Source organism: Chionomys nivalis, chromosome 8 (genome assembly GCF_950005125.1).
Source record: "Chionomys nivalis chromosome 8, mChiNiv1.1, whole genome shotgun sequence".
Lineage (NCBI taxonomy): Eukaryota > Metazoa > Chordata > Mammalia > Rodentia > Cricetidae > Chionomys > Chionomys nivalis.
Window position 1 is genome coordinate 34,349,106 of NC_080093.1, and position 21,833 is coordinate 34,370,938.

General features: G+C 43.9%; 1 protein-coding gene across 1 annotated transcript in view; it reads left to right on the forward strand.

The window, feature by feature from the left end:
- The window catches only part of Entrep1 (endosomal transmembrane epsin interactor 1), a 63,339-nt gene that overhangs the window by 4,832 nt on the left and 36,674 nt on the right, over positions 1-21,833 (forward strand). The window contains exon 2 of the mRNA XM_057779901.1: positions 6,564-6,620. Coding sequence (XP_057635884.1) covers positions 6,564-6,620 — 57 coding nt within the window. The remainder of the gene's footprint in view (positions 1-6,563; positions 6,621-21,833) is intronic.

Below are 21,833 nucleotides of genomic sequence, written 5' to 3' on the forward strand. Positions count from 1 at the left end.
GGAGGCGTGTTGCTCAGAACTGAGGTTCCCCCCACTTTTCTGAACCCAGAGGAACTGTTTCAGCTGTTTGAAAATACACTTACTAATTAAGTCCTGTAAACAACCTTCTCAACACTCTTGAATTAATATTACAGCAATTGAAGGGACTATTTTAATATAATCTTTATTTATTTTTTAAATTACATTCTTTATTTAGAGAAGGGGGAAGGAGGGAGAGAGAGTATATATGTCGGAGAACAACTTGTAGGAATTAGTTTTCTCCTTCTTCTCCCTGGGTCTCAGGAATCGAATTCAGTTTGTCAGACTTAGTGGCAAGGGCCTTTACCTGCTGAGCCGTCTCAGTGGTTCCTAATGTAATCTTTTTTGACTGCTGTAGATGTTGCTTAGCGGGTAGAGCGCCAGCTCAGCGGGTAGAGCGCCAGCTCAGCACACCAGAGACCTGGGGTTCAAACCCCAGCACTACCTGAACAGGAGTGGTGGAGGCACACGGGTCGGTCATGTAATTCAAGCCGCTTGTGAGGGGGAAGTTGGTGGATTGTGATTTCCGGTTTATCCTTGGCTCAGCCAGCTTGAGGCTCACCTATGCTACACTGGACCCTGTCTCAGAAAAAAAAAATGCATTCAGATCTTTTTTATTTGAACATTCTATGACCATTTCCCCCTTGGCAGCCTTGGTTAATCACTATTATGTCCAAAGCTTGTAGTGCCAAGAGATTAGCCTCCCCTTCTTGAAACACAACCTGTGTAATTGGTGAGTGTCTGAGGGAGGGTCTTGATGTCTGTGTGAATTCAGGTTGTGTCTTCCTGGCTCTCAGTTTGCGCGTGTGTTTAGTTAATATTGTTTTGAGCCCATTGGGATTGTGGGAGATAGCATCCCCCACATGGAGCTATGTTAAAGAGTAGAGAGAATTGCAGTGGTTTGTCCAGCCCCAGCGCTGATGCCCCGTAGGATCCCTGGGAGCACTTTCAGAGGAGGGGCACGGATTTGGCCCTGTGCAGCTCTCCCCAGGGAGCCCATTTTCCACAGGGTCTGCATACAGTCCTTTCCCTCTGCTCTGTCAGTAACTTGAGCTCTTCCCATCCCTCTCTTGACTCCATGATGCCATGGCAGGATTCCAATTTCATATAAAGAATCATTGAGGAAAACCTATTTAAAAATTTGTTATAACTAAGCAAAAAAAAAAAAGAATGACCAGGGAAGAAACTGACAAAAAGCTCTGATGTTACTGCCAGATAAACGATAGTAAATATATATTTTTTGTAACATTCATTAGATTCTACTTCTCTACTCTCTACCAGTTAAAACAGTGTGTGTATATATATTTCCTATCATGTAAATCACACACACATATCCTATCATGTAAAACTATTATTGAAGATAGTTTTTGGAGTGAAATTTATTGACTTTCTTCAGTTCTTTGTTTTACAGAACAGCAGAATCTCACTTACATGTTCTTGCCTTGAGGTACTCATTTGGAAAATGAGCAGGCTGCTCTTGCCTCTGGACTGATTCTGTGTATCAGAGAACATGTGGGAAAAGGCTCGACTCCTCCCTCCCTGGCATATACTGGATACTGTATTGAAAAATACTCCATATTTTTTCAGCACCAAGGCAATAACTATATAACCAAAGTAAAGTGAACTGGCCGTCTGTGGTGCCTTTGTGGGGGTTCTGTTCACTTACTCAGATTTTCAGATGCTGTAAAAAGGGAAGGACCCCCCTCCCACATATATTTTCAGTTCCAGGGAAAGATAGGTTGTTGAGAGTTGGATAAATTATTTTCTGCCTATTTAGAAGGTAAACACAGGGCGTTTGCTGCGTGGCTTTTAAACATCTGTGTTTAGGGCCAGCAGGTTTTGACAAATGAGCCAGAGCACTTTTGCCCTCAGGCATGTTTGTGGATTGGCCAGGGAAAATAGGGCAGTAGAGGTATAAGCCTTTGATTTTAATGATTGCTTTCTAAGCTGGAAAATCCAGGGCTTTAGGCGCACACGGTGGGTCACACTGACTCTGAGCTGCTGGACCTCAGGCGCTCCCTTTGCATTGTCGGGAAGAGGAGAGATCTGTTTGGTTCCCATGAGCCACAGGGAACAACTTACAAGGAACAAAACAGAAACGATAATGGCTCTGATCATGCTTATCTGCAGATGGTTTGGCATTAACCGTAGGTTCTTACCAGCGTGTTCTGGGCACGTTGCGTCTTGTGCCGGGTGGAAGAATGCTGATGGCGCTGTCCTTTCAGGATGCACAGGATGGAGATGTCTTCAGTCTTAGTAAGCAAGCTCGTCTCCTAGTTTGGTCTCCATTCATTCGTTCATTGACTCTTGCCATCATCAAGTGCCTTCTAGAAGCTGCTCGTGGCATTTGAGTGATGTTTCTCAGGCACAGTCCCTCACGGCCTAGACAGTTCAGTCAGTAGTAGCACTGAGTATAGGAGAGCCCAGCTACTGCTGCCACAGAGGAGGCAGAGCCTAGAGTGCTCTGCCTCTCTCTCAACACCCTGCTTGGATGACACAAAAGTGCACGCATCCAAGCATCCTGTTCCTTGAGTCTTGAGTTCTTAAGGGATTCGAACTTAGAGCAGAGCCTCAGTTCCTGTCACCAATTTCAGAGGCTTCTCACTCTCTATTCCTCCGTCCTCTGTCGACTTTTCAGCCCTTCCCATTCACAGTGTTCTCCAAATGCCTGGGATTCACCAGGGCTGCAAAGAACAGGGCTACTGGGTGAACAGGTCATGGCTTTGTTGCCGGTTTAAGACTGGGGTTTTCATATGCAACTACCACCTGGAACTAGGGTGCAGTTTTATTTCTGCCTCCTAGTACTGGGGACCGAGCCCCTCAATGTATCCCCAGCCTTCTTTTTCCTATTTATTTTGAGGTAGAATTTCCCTGCCTGGCCTAACTGGCCTCAAGCTACTCTGTAGCCCAGGTGGGCCTTGAACTTGTGATAGGCAGGCCCGAGCCTTTTAAAGTGCTGGGAATGTAAATCAACTCTGCCAGGCAACTGCACTTACTTTCCAGCACCTGGTAAGGAATGTGGTTCTCAAAAGCTTACAGGCTGTGCTCAGAATCCGTTTCAGAAGTCAAATGGCAATGATGCCTTCTAACCCAGGACCTTGGCATGTCTTGATTTATTTAATGCCCTATAAGCTTTGTTTTTCTCATCAACAAGTCTTAATATCTTTGCCGAATATATTGTGAGGTTATTGATATTCTTTACATACCATATTGTATTCATATTTTTCAATTACATTTTCTGCAGTTACTATGATGTAAACAAAATGCCACTCCTCAAATCAGAAAGGCAAGGTGGTTCTTTCTGTCTTAGAAGAAGGTATTTGTTGCAAAAGGCATCCATGAGGCTATATTAGAATTAAGAAAAATAAGTAACATGCTATTAGCCACCCCTTTCTTGAGACTTTGTCCAACAGGAATAAAAGCACGTGTCTTTAAGGATATACTCACAAAACATATGAATGCCTATGGCTGTATTGTTTACAAGAATAAAAAGCTGGGACCGGAGTTAATGCCCACAAATATGGAAATGATTAACTCCATTAGACTGCCACACAATGGAAGGCTATACAGCTGTGAAGTTGAAATGAATTAAAGCTATTTCAGTAGACTTGACAAGATTCTAATGAAGTGCTTACAGTGATCAGAAAAAGCAAATCTAAACCAGGAAGTGGTGGTGCATGCCTTTAACCCCAGGACTCAGGAGGCAAAGGCAGGTGGATTTATTTGACTTTGAAGCCAGCCTGGTCTGGAGAATGAGTTCCAGACAGCCAGGGCTACACAGTGAAACTCTGTCTTGAGAAACAAAAAAAAACAAACAAGAAAGCAATTCTGTCATGACGATTTTGTGACCATCACACCCTTGTGTATATGTGCATGCCATTGGCATAGAGCAATCAGAATTTAGAGAGAGATGTGTGCTTACATAAGATGCATCTAATGTACTAACTTGTGAGCATGGAGGAGATGGGACCCTGAGGCTGCTACAGAGATGGAAAGTGTAGGCCTGACACATCACTGTTTTATAGGCTTTTGTCCTAGGCTGGACACTTCATCTTAATAATACTGCTTTAATGGGAAAAAAGAGAATGTTTCTGAAAGCTGGATCACAGGGTATTACGAGACTCTGACACAAATAACAAACATAATAATAATTCAAATAATTCAAATCATAGTTATTTTCTTTTACTGAAGTGGGCAGTTTGCGATTTCCTCAAGGGCAGGGAAGTAGTCAGTCATGTTCTCACATAAAAACAGTTTGTGTTTCCTCAGCCAAGTCCAGTCAGCGCAGGGTGAGGAGATGGAGACACACAGACAAGGACATTCATGCAGATGTTTGTAGTATACATGCATGAACAAATGGCCCCATATGGCAGATGCATGCACATGCACACACAACATGTGTGCACAGGTACATGAGTGTGTGCTCATAGACACTGGGTATCAGGTTTTCTGAGGGATCTCTCATCATGGTGGGATCAGTCTTTTGTGGTTTATTTATTTATATTTATTTATTATTTATTTATTTTGGTTGTTTGAGAACAGGCTGACTTTGAATTTGTGATCCTTCTGCCTCAGCATCCTGAGTGTTATATGTGTGCACCACTACACCTAGCTCAGTGTTCCTTCTTCGAGTTGGAAGAGACCCAGAGTTGATTTCTTTCACTTAACATCTCACAGGAGACCAGAGTGAGGGCAGAGACAATGAAGAGACTTAGCCAAGGTCATATGGCTGACTCTTTTGAATCTGAGCAGGCCACCAAAGCCCTGGGTCCCTGTTCCAACGTAGAGCGGCAACACAGCCCACACATTAGGAATGAAGGCAAGAGGAATCCTACTGAAATTAATGGGGCTCCCAGGATAGACTGGGCTAGAAAGAAACCATCACCAGCCTGTACATATGGGGTTCTGGGTCAAGGTTATGTGAATACATTTTGTTCCGTGCTGGCGTGTGCTCTGGGCTGCTTCAGTCTTGAGATGGGGGATTGCAGGTGAACCTGTACGCCTGATCTGAACACCCTTGCCTGATGTGTAGTTAATAAACAACAGTTGTGGATGTGTGCATGGGAGGGATTGGGGCAAGGGAGATGCTCTGTGAAGGAAACTCCTCTTTGCTGCGCTTGGTGGATGCACCCCATTATGCAAGTATACTTCAAGGGTGTCCCCAGTGAAGGATTACTTTGTTTCTTCTTTCCGGTGGTTTAGTGAACTGTGCCATCCAGAGGCTGGGGTGGTTTCCAGTCTGTGTTTTGGCAACATTCTGGTTCTTTTAGTGTGTTGTTTTTAATTGAAGCATTGTTGTGCAACACAAGAGCTTTCCCTCCATAGTTCCTCTTTGTGGAGTGAATGTTCTGGGACAGTCACTTGTTGATAATCATGTGACCAGCACTCGTAGGAGCCAGGGATTTAAGGACAGGACAGGAGCAGAGATGCACAAATGATGACCAGACTTTTCTTAAAGAGAAGAAGAAAAAGGCGTGTATGTGTCTTTGTGTGCCTGTCTGTCTGTGTATGTGCGTGTGGGCGCCACATTGCCTGACTCAGGTGCAGGGAACTGAACTCCAGTCCTCTCAAGAGCAGCAGATTCTCTTAATTGATATAATCAGGATTTTTTTTAAGGGAAAAAAGAAGTTTGTAGGTACAGGCAGACATATGGGGTAATGAGATTCCTAAAGGCTTCTCAGAGGAGATGACAGTAGGGGCTTGTAGAATGGCTATGAGTTCTCAGGCAGCTAAGAGGGTCATCGAGAGGAATGGGTACTTCAGTGAAAAGGGCACAGCACCAAGTTCAGGGTCTAGCCAAGTCTAGGGATGGCCAAGGAAGGGCAGGGGTACCTGTAAGGGAAGTATAGTGAGGGATCAGGGGAATGTGGAACCCAGGCTTTAAAGTTGGGTTAGGAGATACCCTTAAGGGTTTTGTCTGCTGTTGTGGAGTTTACCTGTCCCGGGCAGATACTTGTGTATGTCACATACTGACTGACAGCAGACTGAGTGTATGGAACACTTGGTCAGAGACACTGACCTTTTTACTAACATAAATGGAAAGCACACACAGCCAGTGTCTTTGTTAGGGTTTCTACTGCTGTAAAGAGACACCATGACCATGGCAACTCTTATAAAGGAAAACATTTAATTGCGGTGGCTTATAGTTCAGAGATTTAGTCCATTATCATCATGGCAGGAAACAAGGCACCATGTAGACAGACATGGTGCTAGAGAAGGAGCTGAGAGTTCTTTCTTACATCTTGACTGTAGGCAACAAGAAGTGGTCTGAGACACTGGGCATGGCTTGAGCATATAAGACCTCAAAGCCTGCCTCCACAGTGATACTTCCTCCAATAAGGCCAACCCTACTCCAAGAAAGCCACACCTCCTAATAGTACCATTCCCTCTAGGGGGCTATTCTTTTCAAACCACCACAGCCAATAAACATAGTTTGTGGGTCCATAAGACAATCCAGAGTGGTTTTGCTATGGTTTATATAAGCATCAAGAATGGGAAATGTTTAACTAGCATTTTCTGGGCTGATGATGTATTTATCCTCACAGGTGATACTCTCTGGAATCATTGGATTGACAACTTGGAAAAGACCTATGATACTCCTGGTATGTACAGACTGTACAACATTACTCTTCATAAAACTTGAAGCCCATTTAAATAAACTTGAAATTCTTAAATGTCCTTGTTCATTAAAAAATAATTTGACAGTAGATACTTTAGAAGTAAATGCTCCTTTAATAATGATGATGAAAGATGATAATCTTGATGGTTTATGGTTTGCTTTGAGCTCTGTGTACATCTAGAGTTATACAAATGTTTCTTGTTCCAGAATTAAATTCATTCTGAAGATACAGTTGAAAAAAAAATCTGTTTAGGGCTAAGGAGATGGCATAGTGGGAAAGAATGCTTGCTATGCAAGCAAGAAGACCTGAGTTCAAATCCTCAACAGCCACATGAGAGTGGTTCATGGCCATGTATAACTATAACTCCATCATTGAGGGGTGGAGATAGGTGGGTCCTGGGTGCAGGATGATTGGTTGGGTTAGCTGGAATGGTGAGCATCAGGTTCACTTCAAAATAAAAGGTGGAGGATGGTGGAAGAGGACTCTTTGTTCTTCTTTGTCCCAAGCAGACCGCATGTATTAACTACAAATATATAACATTTTATTGTTACAATAGTTTGGCTGGGAAACTTCATAATTTTGTTCCTCAGATTTGCTACATTGTCTCTTTAGCTCATTAATGTTAATTTTCTTAACAATGCAGACATTAGCTGATGATTTTATCCTCCTGTTGTAGAGCTAATTAATGTCCCAAAATGAACCATTCTACAGTGTCCAATGGCAACGCCAACGATCTGAGACTTTGTCCTTTGTTTTTACCTGGTGTGGGGGTTAGTTTAGGAGACAATGACAATAAACAAGTAAACAGCAGTGGAGTCTACGTAACTGCCAAGTTCAAATAAAGTTTAGGAAATCTGGCTTACATTGAAGAGTATTTAAAAACACATGGTAGCTTTTCGTATTACTTTTCTTTCATATCTCTTGATATAAGATTTAATTATTTCCAGAAGTCATTTTCAAAAGTAGTTTGTTTTAGCTGGGTGGTGGTGGCAGCATAAGCCTTTAATCCCAGTACTTGGAAGACAGAGGCAGGTGGATCTCTGTGAGTTCAAGGTCAGTCTGATCTACAGAGTGAGTTCCAGGACAGGTTCCAAAGCTACACAGAGAAACCCTGTCTCAACCCCCCACCCCCACCCCAAAAAAGGTATGCTTTATATGTGTGTGATGGAGGCAAGAGGACAGCCTTGGTGGCATCTTCAAGAGCTCTTGTCTACTTTGAGACTGTCTCTCACAGGACCTGGAGCTGACTAATTAGGCTAGTGTGGCTGATCAGTGAGAGCTAGGCATCCTCCCGTCTTCCTGCTCCCGCACATGCTATCCTGGCAGCCTTTTTACTTGAGTCCTAGGGACCAAACTGAGGTCCTCCTGCTTGCATGACAAGCATTATATGGACTATCTTTCCAGCCCCAAGAGTTGTACAGGCTAGGTCATTGGCAACCACTTACACTTTGACTCCATGGTGAAGCAGCAGAGTCATGGGTCCCCACAGTGCTTTGAGAATCTTGAACTCCACATGTCTTCAGCTCTTCAAGTAACATGGGCTACATTTTATAACTCCATCATTTATTGACTTTAGTGAAACACCTTTAAAAATTGTAAGGAGTTAAGTTGCCAGTGTAGCATTTAATATGTTTGGAAGGCAGGGCAGGAGGGAAAGAGGTATTGGATGAGCCCATGGCTCATAGCTGAGGCATGGTTTGCTGCAGCTGTCTGGGACTAGTCTCTGCAGGAAATTTTTGGATGGATGGTGTTTTGTGTTTGTATTTGGCTGGAGGAATGACCGTTGCAGTACAGTTTTCTATTTGGTCAGTATTAAAATGCTCAAGTTTAAAAAGTGAATGAAAAAGAATTTTTCTGATATTTGTATTCTAAAAATTCCAAATGATGAAAAGAATATGAATGTGCATCCTAAGTAGAGTTCAAGAAAGCACATACTAGAAGGCTTTTGTTCTTGAATTGCTATCATTTGGAAAGATGGCGTATATATTCATTATTGGGCATTAACAAGTGTAGGTAAATATGACTTTAATAAAAGTCATTTTCCTTAACTACTTTTTACTCTACTTTTCATCATTGTTCAAAAAAAAATCTATAGTTTGTTGTGAAGGGTATTTGTTGTACCCAGTGTGGGGGTGTGGAAGATGGCATGAAGATCTGTTTTTGAATGTCTGTTTCCAACATACAAAAGGGGGGCGTGGCTGTGCATGCCTACAACCAACATTGGAGGACAGATATAGGCAGATCCTGTGGACTCATTGCCTAGGCAACCTTGCCAAAATGATGATCTTTCTGTTCAGTGAGAGACCCTCCCTGGTCAAGGCATTATGGAAAAAACTGATAGAGGAAGACCTTACTGTCCTGCTGTGGCTTCCATATGCATATACATGAACACATACACTGACATTCACATGTATGAACCATACGCACACACACCACATAGGACCATAGGACATACAACATGCATAACACCCGAAACAGTTGACACCAGTGTGTATGTACCATCTTATGTCCTGCTCTTTCAGTTTTTAAATTTTTTTATTGTTTTATTGTGCTATACATTTTTCTCTGTCCTCCTCCCTTCCTCTTCTATCCTCTCCCGTGAACTCCATGCTCCTAATTTACTCAGGAGATCTTGTCTTTTTCTCCTTCCTATTTAGATCCACGTATGTCTCTCTTAGGATCCACTTTGTTATCTAGGTTCTCTAGGGTTGTGGATCATAGGCTGATTTTTCTTTGTTCTATGTCTAAAAGCTACTTACATTGAGTACATATTATATTTGTCTTTCTGGGTCTGGGTTACCTCACTCAATATGTTTTTTTTCTAGATCCATCCATTTGCCTTCAAATTTCAAGATGTCATTATTATTATTATTTCCGCTGAGCAGTACTCCATTGTGTAAATGTACCACATTTTCTTTATCTATTCTTTGGTTGAATTTAGGTTGTTTTCAGGTTCTGGCTATTATGAATAATGGGGCTATAAACATAGTTGAGCACATGTCCTTATGGTATAATTTAGCTTCCTTTGGGTATATACCTAAAAGTGGTATTGCTGGGTCTTGAGGTAGATTGTTTCTGAGAAATCTCCATACTGATTTCCAAAGTGACTGTACAAGTTTGCACTCCCACCAGCAATGGAGGAGTGTTCCCCTTTCTCCACATCCTCTCCAGCATAAGTTGTCATCAGTGTTTTTGGTCTTGGCCATTCTGACAGGTGTAAGATGGAATCTCAGAGTTGTTTTGAGCTACAATAATGTAAACAGCCTGATATTGACATAAAAACAAACAGGAAGACCAATGGAATAGAATCGAAGAACTGGATATTGATTCACATACCTGCAAACGTCTTATTTTTGACAAAGAAGCTAAAATTATAAAATGTAAAAAACATATTCAACGAATGTTGCTGGCATAACTGGATATCAACATGTAGATGAGTGCAAATAGATTCATGTCTATCACCATGCACAAAACTCAAATCCAAATGGAACAAAGACCTCAACATAAAACCAACCATACTAAACCTCACCGAAGAGAAAGTGGAAAGTACACTTGAATGCATTGGCACAGGAGACCATTTCCTAAATATAACCCCAGTAGGTCAGACACTGAGAGAAATAATTAACAAATGGGACCTCCTAAAACTGAGAAGCTTCTGTAAAGCAAAGGACATGATCAACAAGACAAAACGGCAGCCTACAGAATGGGAAAAGATCTTCACGAACCCCACATCGGACAGAGGACTGATCTCCAATACAGAGTACTCAAGAACTTTAAAAGAACAAATAATCCAATAAAAAATGAGGTACAGACCTAAATAGATAACTTTCAACAGAGGAATCTCAAATAGATGAAAGACACCTAAGGAAATGCTCAACACCCTTAGCCATTAGAGAAATGCAAATCAAAACAACTCTGAGAGCCATTTCAGTTTTTACAAAGTAGCATTAGTTAATATTGTTTCTTCACGTGTCACCCACTATTGCTAAACAGCCTTCTATTGTATTTCCATTGCATCATTAATTTTTTTTGTTTTTCGAGACAGCGTTTCTCTGTAGCTTTGGAGCCTGTCCTGGAACTAACTCTTGTAGACCAGGCTTGCCTCGAACTCACAGAGATCTGCCTGCCTCTGCCTCCCGAGTGCTGGGATTAAAGGCGTGCGCCACCACCGCCCGGCTGCATCATTAATTTTTATTTTTATTTTATAGTTAGGCATTTGGACTTTCATATTATAGTGGTAGAAGGTCGTGTAAAGACTGTCGCTGTGCCAATTAGTTTCTGTCAACTCGATACAAGCAAGTGGCATCTGAAAAGAGGAAACTGTAGTTGAGAATATGTCCTCATTGGGTTGTCCTGCAGGCATGTGTGTTGGGCATTTTCCTGATTGATGATGGGTAAGGAAGCTCACTCTGGGCAGTGCCACCCCTGGGCAGGTGGTCATGGGTGCTATAGAAAGCAGGCTTAGCAAGACATGAGGAGCAAACCAATAAGGAGTATTCCTTCATGGTCCCTGCTCCAATTCCTGCTTCCAGGTTCATGCCCCGACTTCCTTCGGTGATGGGTGTGACCTGAGAAGCATAAACTGAAATAAGTCCTTTCCTTCCCACGTTGCTTTTGGTTAGCATTTTGTCACAGAAACAAGCACCTAGGCCAGTTGTAAAGTGTCAATCAATATTAACTTATAATAAATGATTTTTTTCTTTAGGACTGTACTAGGCAATGCTGAGTCTGCCAGCCGATAAATTAAGTCTTGGTCACTATGCTACTTGAAAAACCTGGGGTTTGCACAAATCTTAGTAATATAATGCGATAGCCAGGTATGGTGATGCATGCCAGTAATACCAGCACTCAGGAGGCTGAGGCAGAACTGTGGAGAGTTCAAGACCTGTCTACACTACATTGCAAAACCTCCTCTCACAAAGTAACCAGTGACTGAGAGATGGCTTAGTGTTTCTTGCAGAGGACTCAACTTCAGTTCCCAGCACTCCTTCTGCCACACACATCACACTCGGACACACACACACACACACACAGTTAATAAAATAAAAAACCTCTATCAAACAAGCAATCGTACACACAATCAGACACACACTCTTGCTATCATAACCTGCATTAAATACATTATGTTAAGAAATAAAAATGTGTGCAGAAAGAAACTGGAAGTGCTTGTCAGATGTTTCTGGAAGTACTCCTGGCACCTCCTCTGGGCGATAAAACTCTTGGCCTTTGTGGAACATAGCTTCTTCTGTACTGAGGGGGATAACTTTGGGATACTAGGGGTGGCTTTACTTCGCCCTCTCTTGGTGTATATTTCAACCCTCCCTCTTTCTTTCCTTCCTTTCTTTGTTGCCGGGCCTCCTCCCTTGCTTCCTGAGTGTCGGAATGTGCCAAGGGCTTACGCTGGGAAGAGGCCTGTTCCCTTAGAGAAGCCAGCAGCACCTTTTGTCGTTGTTTTTTCAAGCCAGGGTGTCATGCTACCCAGACAAGCCTTGGACTTCATCTTTAACTAGGCTGCCTTGCTCTCTGCGTGCTACTTCCTCTGAGCCCTAGGGCTGGGAATTTGGGACTATTCCGGTGCACATGCTAGGGCAAGGGCAGCGTTTTGCAGACCCGGGCTCAGTTGCCCAGGTTTGACACCGCTTGGCTTCAGCCGTTGTCCACATACTGGGCACCGCCTGCCTTGGGTCTTTCCTCCTCTAGCCTGGTGCTTGGCTGCTGCCCCCGCTTTGGCTCTCAGCTCAGCAGTCACACTGTCAAGAAGTGGCTGCCCCAAAGACTGCTTCCTGCTCTCCAGAGCTGAGTGTAGTGACCTAGTCCCAGACCGCTGCCGGCGTTCTTCTTCACCTGGGGACTGACTGCTTAGGGTTTCTCCTTTGTCTCTTCAGGAAATGGATAGATGAGGACAGGAGCCTCTCCACTTGCCCCCTCCATCTCTAGGGTCAGTTCTAATTCACTCATATGCTTTTGGGACCGTGTGTAGGTCGGGGCAAGGTTGGCCCACGTCCAGTCCCTTGTGAAGCCAGCTGTCCTCATTTTCAGTTGCATCTACACAAGCCCGGAACACATGAGCGTCCCTCTGTAAGAAGTGGTTCTTTTGTGTAGCCTCCCCGTGATGGTCGCCATGATTACTTCAGCCTGTTTATCAGCTTGAACAAGTGAGGGTCAGTGTGTCCCAGTTCCTTGAAACTCAGGCTTTCATAAGAACCCAGAATTTCATTTATTGAATACTCCTCTTCTTTTGGAAGAGTGTTCACATGTTTTGTACAATAATAATACTGGAAAACAGGTCTTAAATACTGTAGTTGTCAGTAGCTCAGCCATGTGCCTTTGAGTGGTAATGTAGTAGTCTTTTCCACAAAAGATGAACATTTTCCATGTTTAAGGTGTATTCTTATTTTTCTACTGTTTATCCCGTTTTGATTTTACCAAAAATGTCTTGTAGTTGTTTAAAAATCAGACCCTGTTCTAGAAATGGTCTCAAAAATTGTCAGTTAGTAAATGGAATTGTCTTAGTGACATGGTTTCCTTTGGTGGTGTAGTTAGTAAGGGTCCACGTTATGGGCGCCCAGCTGACTGCTACAGTTTCGGTTGCTTGTGAAAGGCTGATTGGGACTGCTGGTACTTTCTAGTCAGTTTGGAATAGACAGGATGCATATGACCTTCAAACCGGTGTAAGAAGGACACTGTTCTTTACTGTTACAAATGAAGGCTCATGGGCAGGCGATGGCTCAAGCCCGACAGTCTGAGTTTGATCCCCAGGATTCACATGATGGAAGGACAGAATATAGTCTTACAGCTTGTCTTCTGACCTCTGCATGCGTGGAATTCATCATGTAGACTAGGTGGCCTTGAACTCACAGAAATCTGCCTGCTTCTGCCTTCTGAGTGCTGGGATTAAAGGTGTATGCCACCATGCCCAGCTGGTTCCAGAGGTCCCCTAGATCATACCCCACACCAAGGATAAGAGATGGTAACTACAGTGGCTATTTAAAAAGGACTCTTCTATTGCTCTAACTTCATTATTATAGTGGTTAGAACAGAATGGCTTAACGTATACATTTCTCCCTTCATTTACTCAATAAGTTAGGCTGGGGAGGGGGCACTATTCCAGAAAGCCATTTGAGATCAGGGGCCCTTCATCTGTTAGGAGAATTATAGAAAGCTTACATACTTGTTCAGAGTGGTCAATGACTAACCTCCAAGCTAGAAAGAGCTGTGTCATCTTCCTTCCTCCCTCCCTCTGTCCCTTTCTCCTTTCCTCCGTCCCTCCCTTCATCCCTCCATCCCTCCCTCCTTTCCTCTGTTCCTCCCTCCATCCCTCCGTCCCTCCCTCCTTTCCTCTGTCCCTCCCTCCATCCCTCCCTCCTTTCCTCCTTCCCTCCCTCCATCCCTCCGTCCCTCCCTCCTTTCCTCTGTCCCTCCCTCCATCCCTCCGTCCCTCCCTCCTTTCCTCTGTCCCTCTCTCCATCCCTCCCTCCTTTCCTCCGTCCCTCCCTCCATCCCTCCCTCCTTTCCTCTGTCTTTCCCTCCATCCCTCCATCCCTCCCTCCTTTCCTCTGTCCCTCCCTCCATCCCTCCGTCCCTCCCTCCTTTCCTCTGTCCTTCCCTCCATCCCTCCGTCCCTCCCTCTTTTCCTCTGTCCCTCCCTCCATCCCTCCGTCCCTCCCTCCTTTCCTCCGTCCCTCCCTCCATCCCTCTGTCCCTCCCTCCTTTCCTCCGTCCACCCCTCCTTCCCTTCCTCCATTCCTTCCTTTTTCTTTCTTGTTGTCATTTTGAGATAGAGCATCATATATCCAAAGATGGCTTTAAACTTCTGTTCCTCCTGTGTTCACTTTCTGGGTACTAGGACTATAGGCGTGTGCCGTCATGCAAAGACCCTCCTGATGTCATGGAGAACTGTAATCCATCACATGCAAGTGAGGAGTCTCTCCGTGACTGAGATGAGCTCTGAGGTGCTTTGGCCCTAGGCTAGTTCATTCAAATGCGTTTTGTGGCTGTACATAATTTGGAATGAGCCCTTATTATTTCACAGTGCATAAAACCTTGATTTAATGCTGACACATTACCACTAATTATTAGGTCCCTGTGGGGGAATCTCTTAATTTATATGTCTGTGAAATAGGTGCTTTAACTCAGAACAATATTTTGAGTCCTTCATGATATACTATTAGAGATTTCCAGAACCTTTCCTAGTTATTTTGATGATATTTTAATTTCGGATGGGCATTTCAACAGACCATCGTAAGCTCCCTTTGTATAAGTTGTAATTCAGTGATCATACACTTCTCTCTCTGTCTCTCTCTCTCGTTGTCATTTTGAGATAGAATATAATGTATCCAAAGATGACTTTAAACTTTTGATCCTTCTGCCTTCCCTTTCTGGCCACTGGGACTATAGGCGTGTGTCACCATACATGATTTTATTTGGTGCTGGACATTGAATCTTGGCTTTCATGCGTACTAGGGAAGCATTCTACAAGTGAGTTGTGTTCCTACACCTCCCTCTATTGCATAGTGTCCGCATAGCTGGGAATGGTGATGCTCAAGTCTCAGCTACATGAGAGATGAGGCAGGAAGATCACAAGTTTGAGGCCAACCTGGGTAACTTATGGTAGAGTGCTTACTGAGTAGGCTGTAGGCTGTAAGTACACTGTAACACACACACACACACACACACGAAGTAGGTGGGTGAGGGTGTTCTTTCTCTTCAGAATTATTAATGGTATATTCTTGTATGTCTGTAATGCTTAAGAATTCTCCAGGTAAGTGGGGGAGTCTCTGACTCCTTTGCCTGCTTTTGGGACACTTTGGGTTGCCTCATCCAGCCTTGATAAGAGGGTGTGTACCTAGTCTTATTGTAACACGTTATGCTATGTTTGGTTGAAATTCCTGGGAAGCTTGCTCTTTTCTGAAGGGAAACAGAGGAGTGGATCTGGCGGGAGCAGAAAGGTGGAGGGAGGGGCTGGGAGAAGAGGGGAAACTGTGGTCAGGATATAATATAGGAGAGAAGAATTTTAAAAAATTACCAGGTTCTTTAGCATACAGATTCTCATGAGATTTATGTCACCCTGGTTTGTAGAAAAGGTGGAGGGACTAACTGGCTTCTCCACTTCCCAGTCAGAAGATACATTATTAGAAAGAACCACCATGGTCTGGTCCTTCTTTGATGTTCTTCCCATTGTCCTGTTTCACAACCTCCTTGGTTAGCAAAATGGAGGACACCTCCTCTGTGCTGACAGTGACTTATTTAGAGCATGAAATCTAAATTAAATAAGTCATTTTCTTACTCTTGTTTGTACAATTCCTTTTAAGTCTGGGACTGACAAAAGCTTGGGGAATTTTATTTTTTAAAGATCCAGACAACAATGACAAAGGCAGCAAAAGGTTCCTGTTTGCCTCTTGGACCTGTTCTTTTCTTTTTTCTTTTTCTTTTTGGTTTTTTGAGACAGGGTTTCTCTGTAGCTTTTGGAGTCTGTCCTGGGACTAGCTCTTGTAGACCAGGCTGGCCTTGAACTCACAGGGATCCACCTGCTTCTGCTTCCTGAGTGCTGGGATTAAAGGCAAGCGCCACCACCACCCGGGGACCTGTTATTTTCAAGGAGTTAGTGGCCCAGGAAATGGTGGACTGAGGCCTCACACTTGTACAATGGGAATACAGCTGTACCTCGGGATTATAATGAAGAAATGGTATAAATGCACATTGACACTGAAATGGTAAATGGAATACAGGGCAAGCATATTATATATTATAGCAAATGATCATGAGGAAGCCTCAAAGGAGAGCCTGCCTCTTGCTTTGCTGTGTGACTACAGACACAGTTGGGCCTGGCTGAGGCTGCTGGGTTCAGGCCACAGAGCTTTTCTTTTCTTCTTGATCACCTTTGGGAGTGGTGCCTGGGAAGACCCTGGGAAAGACCCTGGGGAAGAGGCCTGCAGTCACTCCCTGGGTGGAATCTAGATCCGGGCGGTGCCGTGCTTTTCACAGTGACCTAAGCCAGTGTGGCTGCATTCCAACCATCAGGCAGGGTTTGATAGCACCAGGTTATTATCGAAGCTTAGAGGTAACTGTCCTGCTAAGCCAATGAAAGGGAGTCTTCCATAAAATTCTGCTATAAATACTCATGTGCATTAGCTACCAGACCAAAAAATAATCACATACCTCCTGAAGATACAGAGCTAAGATTTTATAGCAGCCGCATGGAACAGAGCACACAAGCGGTGTTGCTGCAGCCTCTTGTCTTGGCCACCGTGGTTGATCCTCTGAGAGCCCGTTGATCAAACACACAACACTTTGTCTCTTTCATCTACTTCAGTAGGAGAAATGCTTCCTTGCCAGCAGATCTCAGAAAGAATGAGGAAACGGGATCATTTCAGGGTTCTAGCTGGGGTTGTGGTTGGGCTATCTAAAGATGAATTTTACAAGCCGAGGTTTGGGATTGTCCAGAATCTGGATGTGTCAGAAGAGCTATGGGCTGGCCAGCCAGAGAAGGGTCTGGACGCAGAACTTGACCTGTCAGCGCTAAGTCATGGTACATATGTGGATAATTGGTTCACAGCCTTGCTTGTTAGAACCAAGTGTTGCCCAGAGGAAGCTGCTAGATTGTTTTTGTTATTTTTAGTAATGTTCAAACTGTTGTCAGAAATGGATAACCCAACCCAGAACTAGTCAGCTGAGGGACAGGGAATGAGACGCAGCTCAAGAGTGGAGTGTCTGAAATAAGAGTTGGCTGACACAGGAACAGGAGCTTACATGGGCTTTAGTCATCTGTACAGGTTTCTCTGAGAACCAGTTGTTACATCGTTCATATTAGTGGAGTAAGCTGGTGACTTCACTAGCCACCTCGCTCCCACATGTGCCATTCTGTTTTAGTGAAGACACCTACTGTTGTTGGAAAGTAAAATATAGGCAGGCTTCTGGAGTTTGGCTGTTCTGATGAGTGCTGCCTGGTGGTCCTAGAATGTGAGTCCTTCAGGTGCAGCTGGGCCAGCGGGTATGTCCACACTGTCAGTGCTGGAGCAGGACAGACAATCTAGACCTCCTTCCAGTCCCTTGTCCTGGCCTTTTAGGGTCTCATTTTTGAAATGACTTTGAGGGAAGTCAGCTGCTGTGGGAGTACATTCTGCTCCTTCAGCCAATAGCATTTAAGATACAGTATGTGGGAGCACCTTCTGCTCCTTCAGCCAATAGCCTTTAAAATACCAGCCCACTTGGGCATGGTCTTTTATACTATTAAGGCAGCTGTAAAGACTGCTAGACTCTGCTCCTGTTCCCTGTTCCTACAGAGGACTGTTATCTAGGACAGTGATCTGTAAGTGTCCCCTAAATAAAGAGCCCTTGGTTAGGTGGGATAGGGTGGATAAGTAGTGTAAGGGCTTGGGTTATTGTGATAAGAACTTGTACCATGAAGATGCATCAGGGGGCCTGTTAGAGCCTTTTAGTGTTGAGAAAGGATTGTGTGTATTAGTGATATTCCTCATGCTATTGGAGGATCTGGGTCTGTAGTGGTCCCCTAATTAGTTGTGGAATCCTGGGCATGATAGACTGCCTCTCTGAGATTAAGATGTCCCATATACTTGATATCTATCTTTGCCTGTTATCTGTCTGTATTTCAAACACACGCCTGTGACATTGTATACTTTACAAAATGCCTTTTAAACAGGAGATGCAATGTTTAATCTTCACTGTCAACTTAACTGGCCTTAGAATCACCTAGAAGTTTGAGATACATCCTTGGATGTTTCCAGATGATTGCTTAAGGGGGAAATCAGTCTAAATGCGTGGCATCCACTGGACACACACTAGAGTCATCTGAGTAGAGGGAATCTCAACTGAGAAAGTGCCTCAAATTGGCCTGTAGGCAAGTTGCTGAGGTATTCTCTTGATTAGTGATTTCTGTAGGAGGGTCCGGCCAGCTGTAGGCAGTGACACAGCTGTCCCTGGATGGTGTAAGAAAGAGCACTGAAAATGAGGCATGGAGCAAGCCAGTGAGCAGAGCTCCTCGTGGTCTCTTCCTTTTATTGAAAATAGATTTTTTCCTCACATAATGTATCCTGATTACAGTTTTCCTGCCCTTTGCACCTCCCATGGTCTTCCCTACCTCTCTTCCCATCCAGATCTACTCCCTTTCTGTATCTCACTAGAAAACAGAGGCTTCTAAAGGATAATAATGAAATCAAACAACAAGTAACACACCAAAATTGTATAACACCAGCAGAAGGAAAGGAGTCCAAGAGCAGGCACAGGAATCAGAGACCCACCCATTTACATACCTAGGAGTCCCATAAAAACACTGACCTGGAAGTCATAACTTGTACCCGGAAGACCTGGTGTGGACCTGTGCCCATTGCCACAGTCCCTGTGAGTTCCTGTGAGCTTGGATCATGTTGCTTTCTCAGGCCTTGTTTTCTTGGTGTCCTCCATCCCCTCTGGCTCTAACACTCATTCTGCCTCCTCTTCTGTGGGGTTCCCTGAGCCCTGAGAGGAGGGATTTGCTGGCAACATCCCTTTTAGGGCTAAGTGTTCCGAGGTTTCTTACTCTCGTGGCTGTGGGTCTCTGTATTTTTTCCCCATCTCTTATAGGAGGAAATGTCTCTGATGATGGCTGAACAAGGCGAACTCAAATGTCCCTAAGTCAAATTAGACCTTGGTTCCTTATGTAAGCCTGGTGTCACCATTACACTAGCAGGGATGTCATTTTAGATCAAAATGTTTGTGGCTGGTTTGGTGAACACATTTTTCTTTTGGTGATATATAGAGTACTTTCTTATACAGAAAACACTAGACTGTGGATGGACTAAAGGGCCTATGTTGTCACCAGTTCGACTTTCCTATGGACAACAAGTTGTGTAGATGCTGTCTTCAGCAATGGGGCCTTGTTATCAGTTTGTGAGGAGCAATTTATAGTCTTGGCAATAGCCTGGGGTTGTTTGGGGGTTTCCATGGGATGGACCCCTTTGACCAACAACTCGATTAGATGTAACCCAGTTCTGGTACTGGAAGCTTCATTTGGTGACAAGAGATGACCATTTGAGGATCTATCTCCCTCATTATCTGGCTGTTTCAGTTAGATCACCTTTATATTTATATATATTTTGGAATCTTACACTATTTTTAGGTTTGTATATTACTCCTCAAATGCCCTTAATTTTTGCTGTCTTTCCCTGTATTCCCTCTCTCATCCCCCTTTCCTCTCCTCTTCCCCACTTTGAGGCTCCCATTCCTGCCACCCCACCCAATTCATTCATAACTGTCTAGTCTAGTTCCCTTTTTATCTACCTGTCCCCACGAGTCCCTTGCTCTATACCTAACCTATGTGATTATCATTGACTTAGCTGCTAACATCTATATATAAGTGAATACATACCATGTTTGTTTTTCTGGGTCTGGGGCACTTCACTCAGGGTAATTTTTTTCTCATTCCATCTATTTATCTGAAAATTTCATGACTTTATTTTTTTAATGGTGGAGTACTAAATACTTCATTGTGTAAATGTAACACATTTTCTTTATCATTCCTCTGTTGTAGGACATCTAGGTTGTTTCCAGTTCTTGGCTATTATGAACAGAGCAGCAATGAACATGGTTGAGCAAGTGTCTCTGTAGTAGGATGAAGCATCCTTCAGGTATATGCCCCAGGTAGATTGGTTCCCCTTTTCCTGAGGAACTGCCACGCTGATTTTCATAGTGATTGTGCAAGGTTGCACTCTCATCAGCAAAGGATGAGTGTTCCCTTTACTCCACATCCTTGCCAGCATGAGCTGTCAGTTTTTAAAATTCATCTTAGCTGTTCTGACAGGTGAAGGATGAAATTTCAAAGTACTTTTGGCTTCCATTTCCAAGATGGCTAAGGATGTTGAGCATTTTAGTGTTTCTCAGCCATCAGAGTTTTCTCTTCTGAGTATTCTGTTGATGGAGGAAGGTCATTGGTTAATTAATAAAGAAACTGCTTGGCCTCATAGGTTAGAACATAGGTGGGTGGAGTAAACAGAACAGAATGCTGGGAGGAAGAGGAAGTGAGGTAAGATGCCAGGCCACTGCTCTCCAGGGCAGACGCGATGAAGCAAGCCACCAGGTCAGACATGCTGAATCTTTCCCGGTAAGACTGGTGCTACACAGATTATTAAATATGGGTTAAGGCAAGATGTGAGAATTAGCCATTAAGAGGCTAGAACTAATGGGTCAAGCAGTATTTAAAAGAATACAGTTTCTGTGTAATTATTTCAGGGCATAAGCTAGCCAGGCGGCTGGGAGCCAGGTGGCAGGAACACAGCCCGCAGTTCCTTCAACATTCTGTGTATATCATTACCCCATTTTTATTAATTAAATTTATTCATTTATTTTATATTCTGACCTCAGTTTCCCCTCCTCTCATTTCCTTCCCTCAGTCCACACTTCCTCTGTTTCTATTCAGAAAAGGGGAAAGCCTTCTGTGGATATCAACAAAGTTATAACATATAAAGCATATCAAGTTACCTCAGGACTCAGTTCTGCCCTTATTTTAAGGCTAGGCAAGGTGACCCAGTATGAGGAGTAGGTTCCTGGAAACCAGCCAAAGCATTAGGGACAGCCCCTGTTCCCACCAATAGGGGTCCCACAAGTAGACCAAGCTACCCAACTCTTCCTCATATGTAAAGGGATTAGGCTGGTCCCATGCAGGCTCACTGACTTGTGGGACCAGACTCTGTGAGCTCCTATGTGCTTAGGTTAGTTGTTTCTGTGGGTTCTTTTGTGATGTCCTTGATTCCCCTGGCCTCTTCCTCCCTCTCTTCAGCAGGATTCCCCGAGCTTGGCCCAATGCCTGGCTGTGGCCTGCATCTTTTTCCATCAGTTGCTAGATGAAGCCTCTCTGATGACAGTTGGGGTAGTTAGCAATTTATGAGTATAGCTGAATATCATTAGGTATCAGTACATTGACATGTTTTCCCTCCAATCATGTTTGGTTCCACCCTAGGTCTCCGGGACACCCAGCCTCTGGATCTGGCACTCCAGGTAGTGTCAGAGGGTGGGTTTACTCTGTGGCTGTACCAGTTATTGGTTGGCTATTTTCACAATCTCTGCATCTTCCTTACTTAGCACCTACCTTTCTACTTCCCTTTGGCAGGACAGACTGTAGGTAAAAGGTTGTGTGACTAGGCTGACTGGGTCACAGGAGATGGCCAGTTCAGGCTACACATCCACTATTGCTAGGAGTCTTAG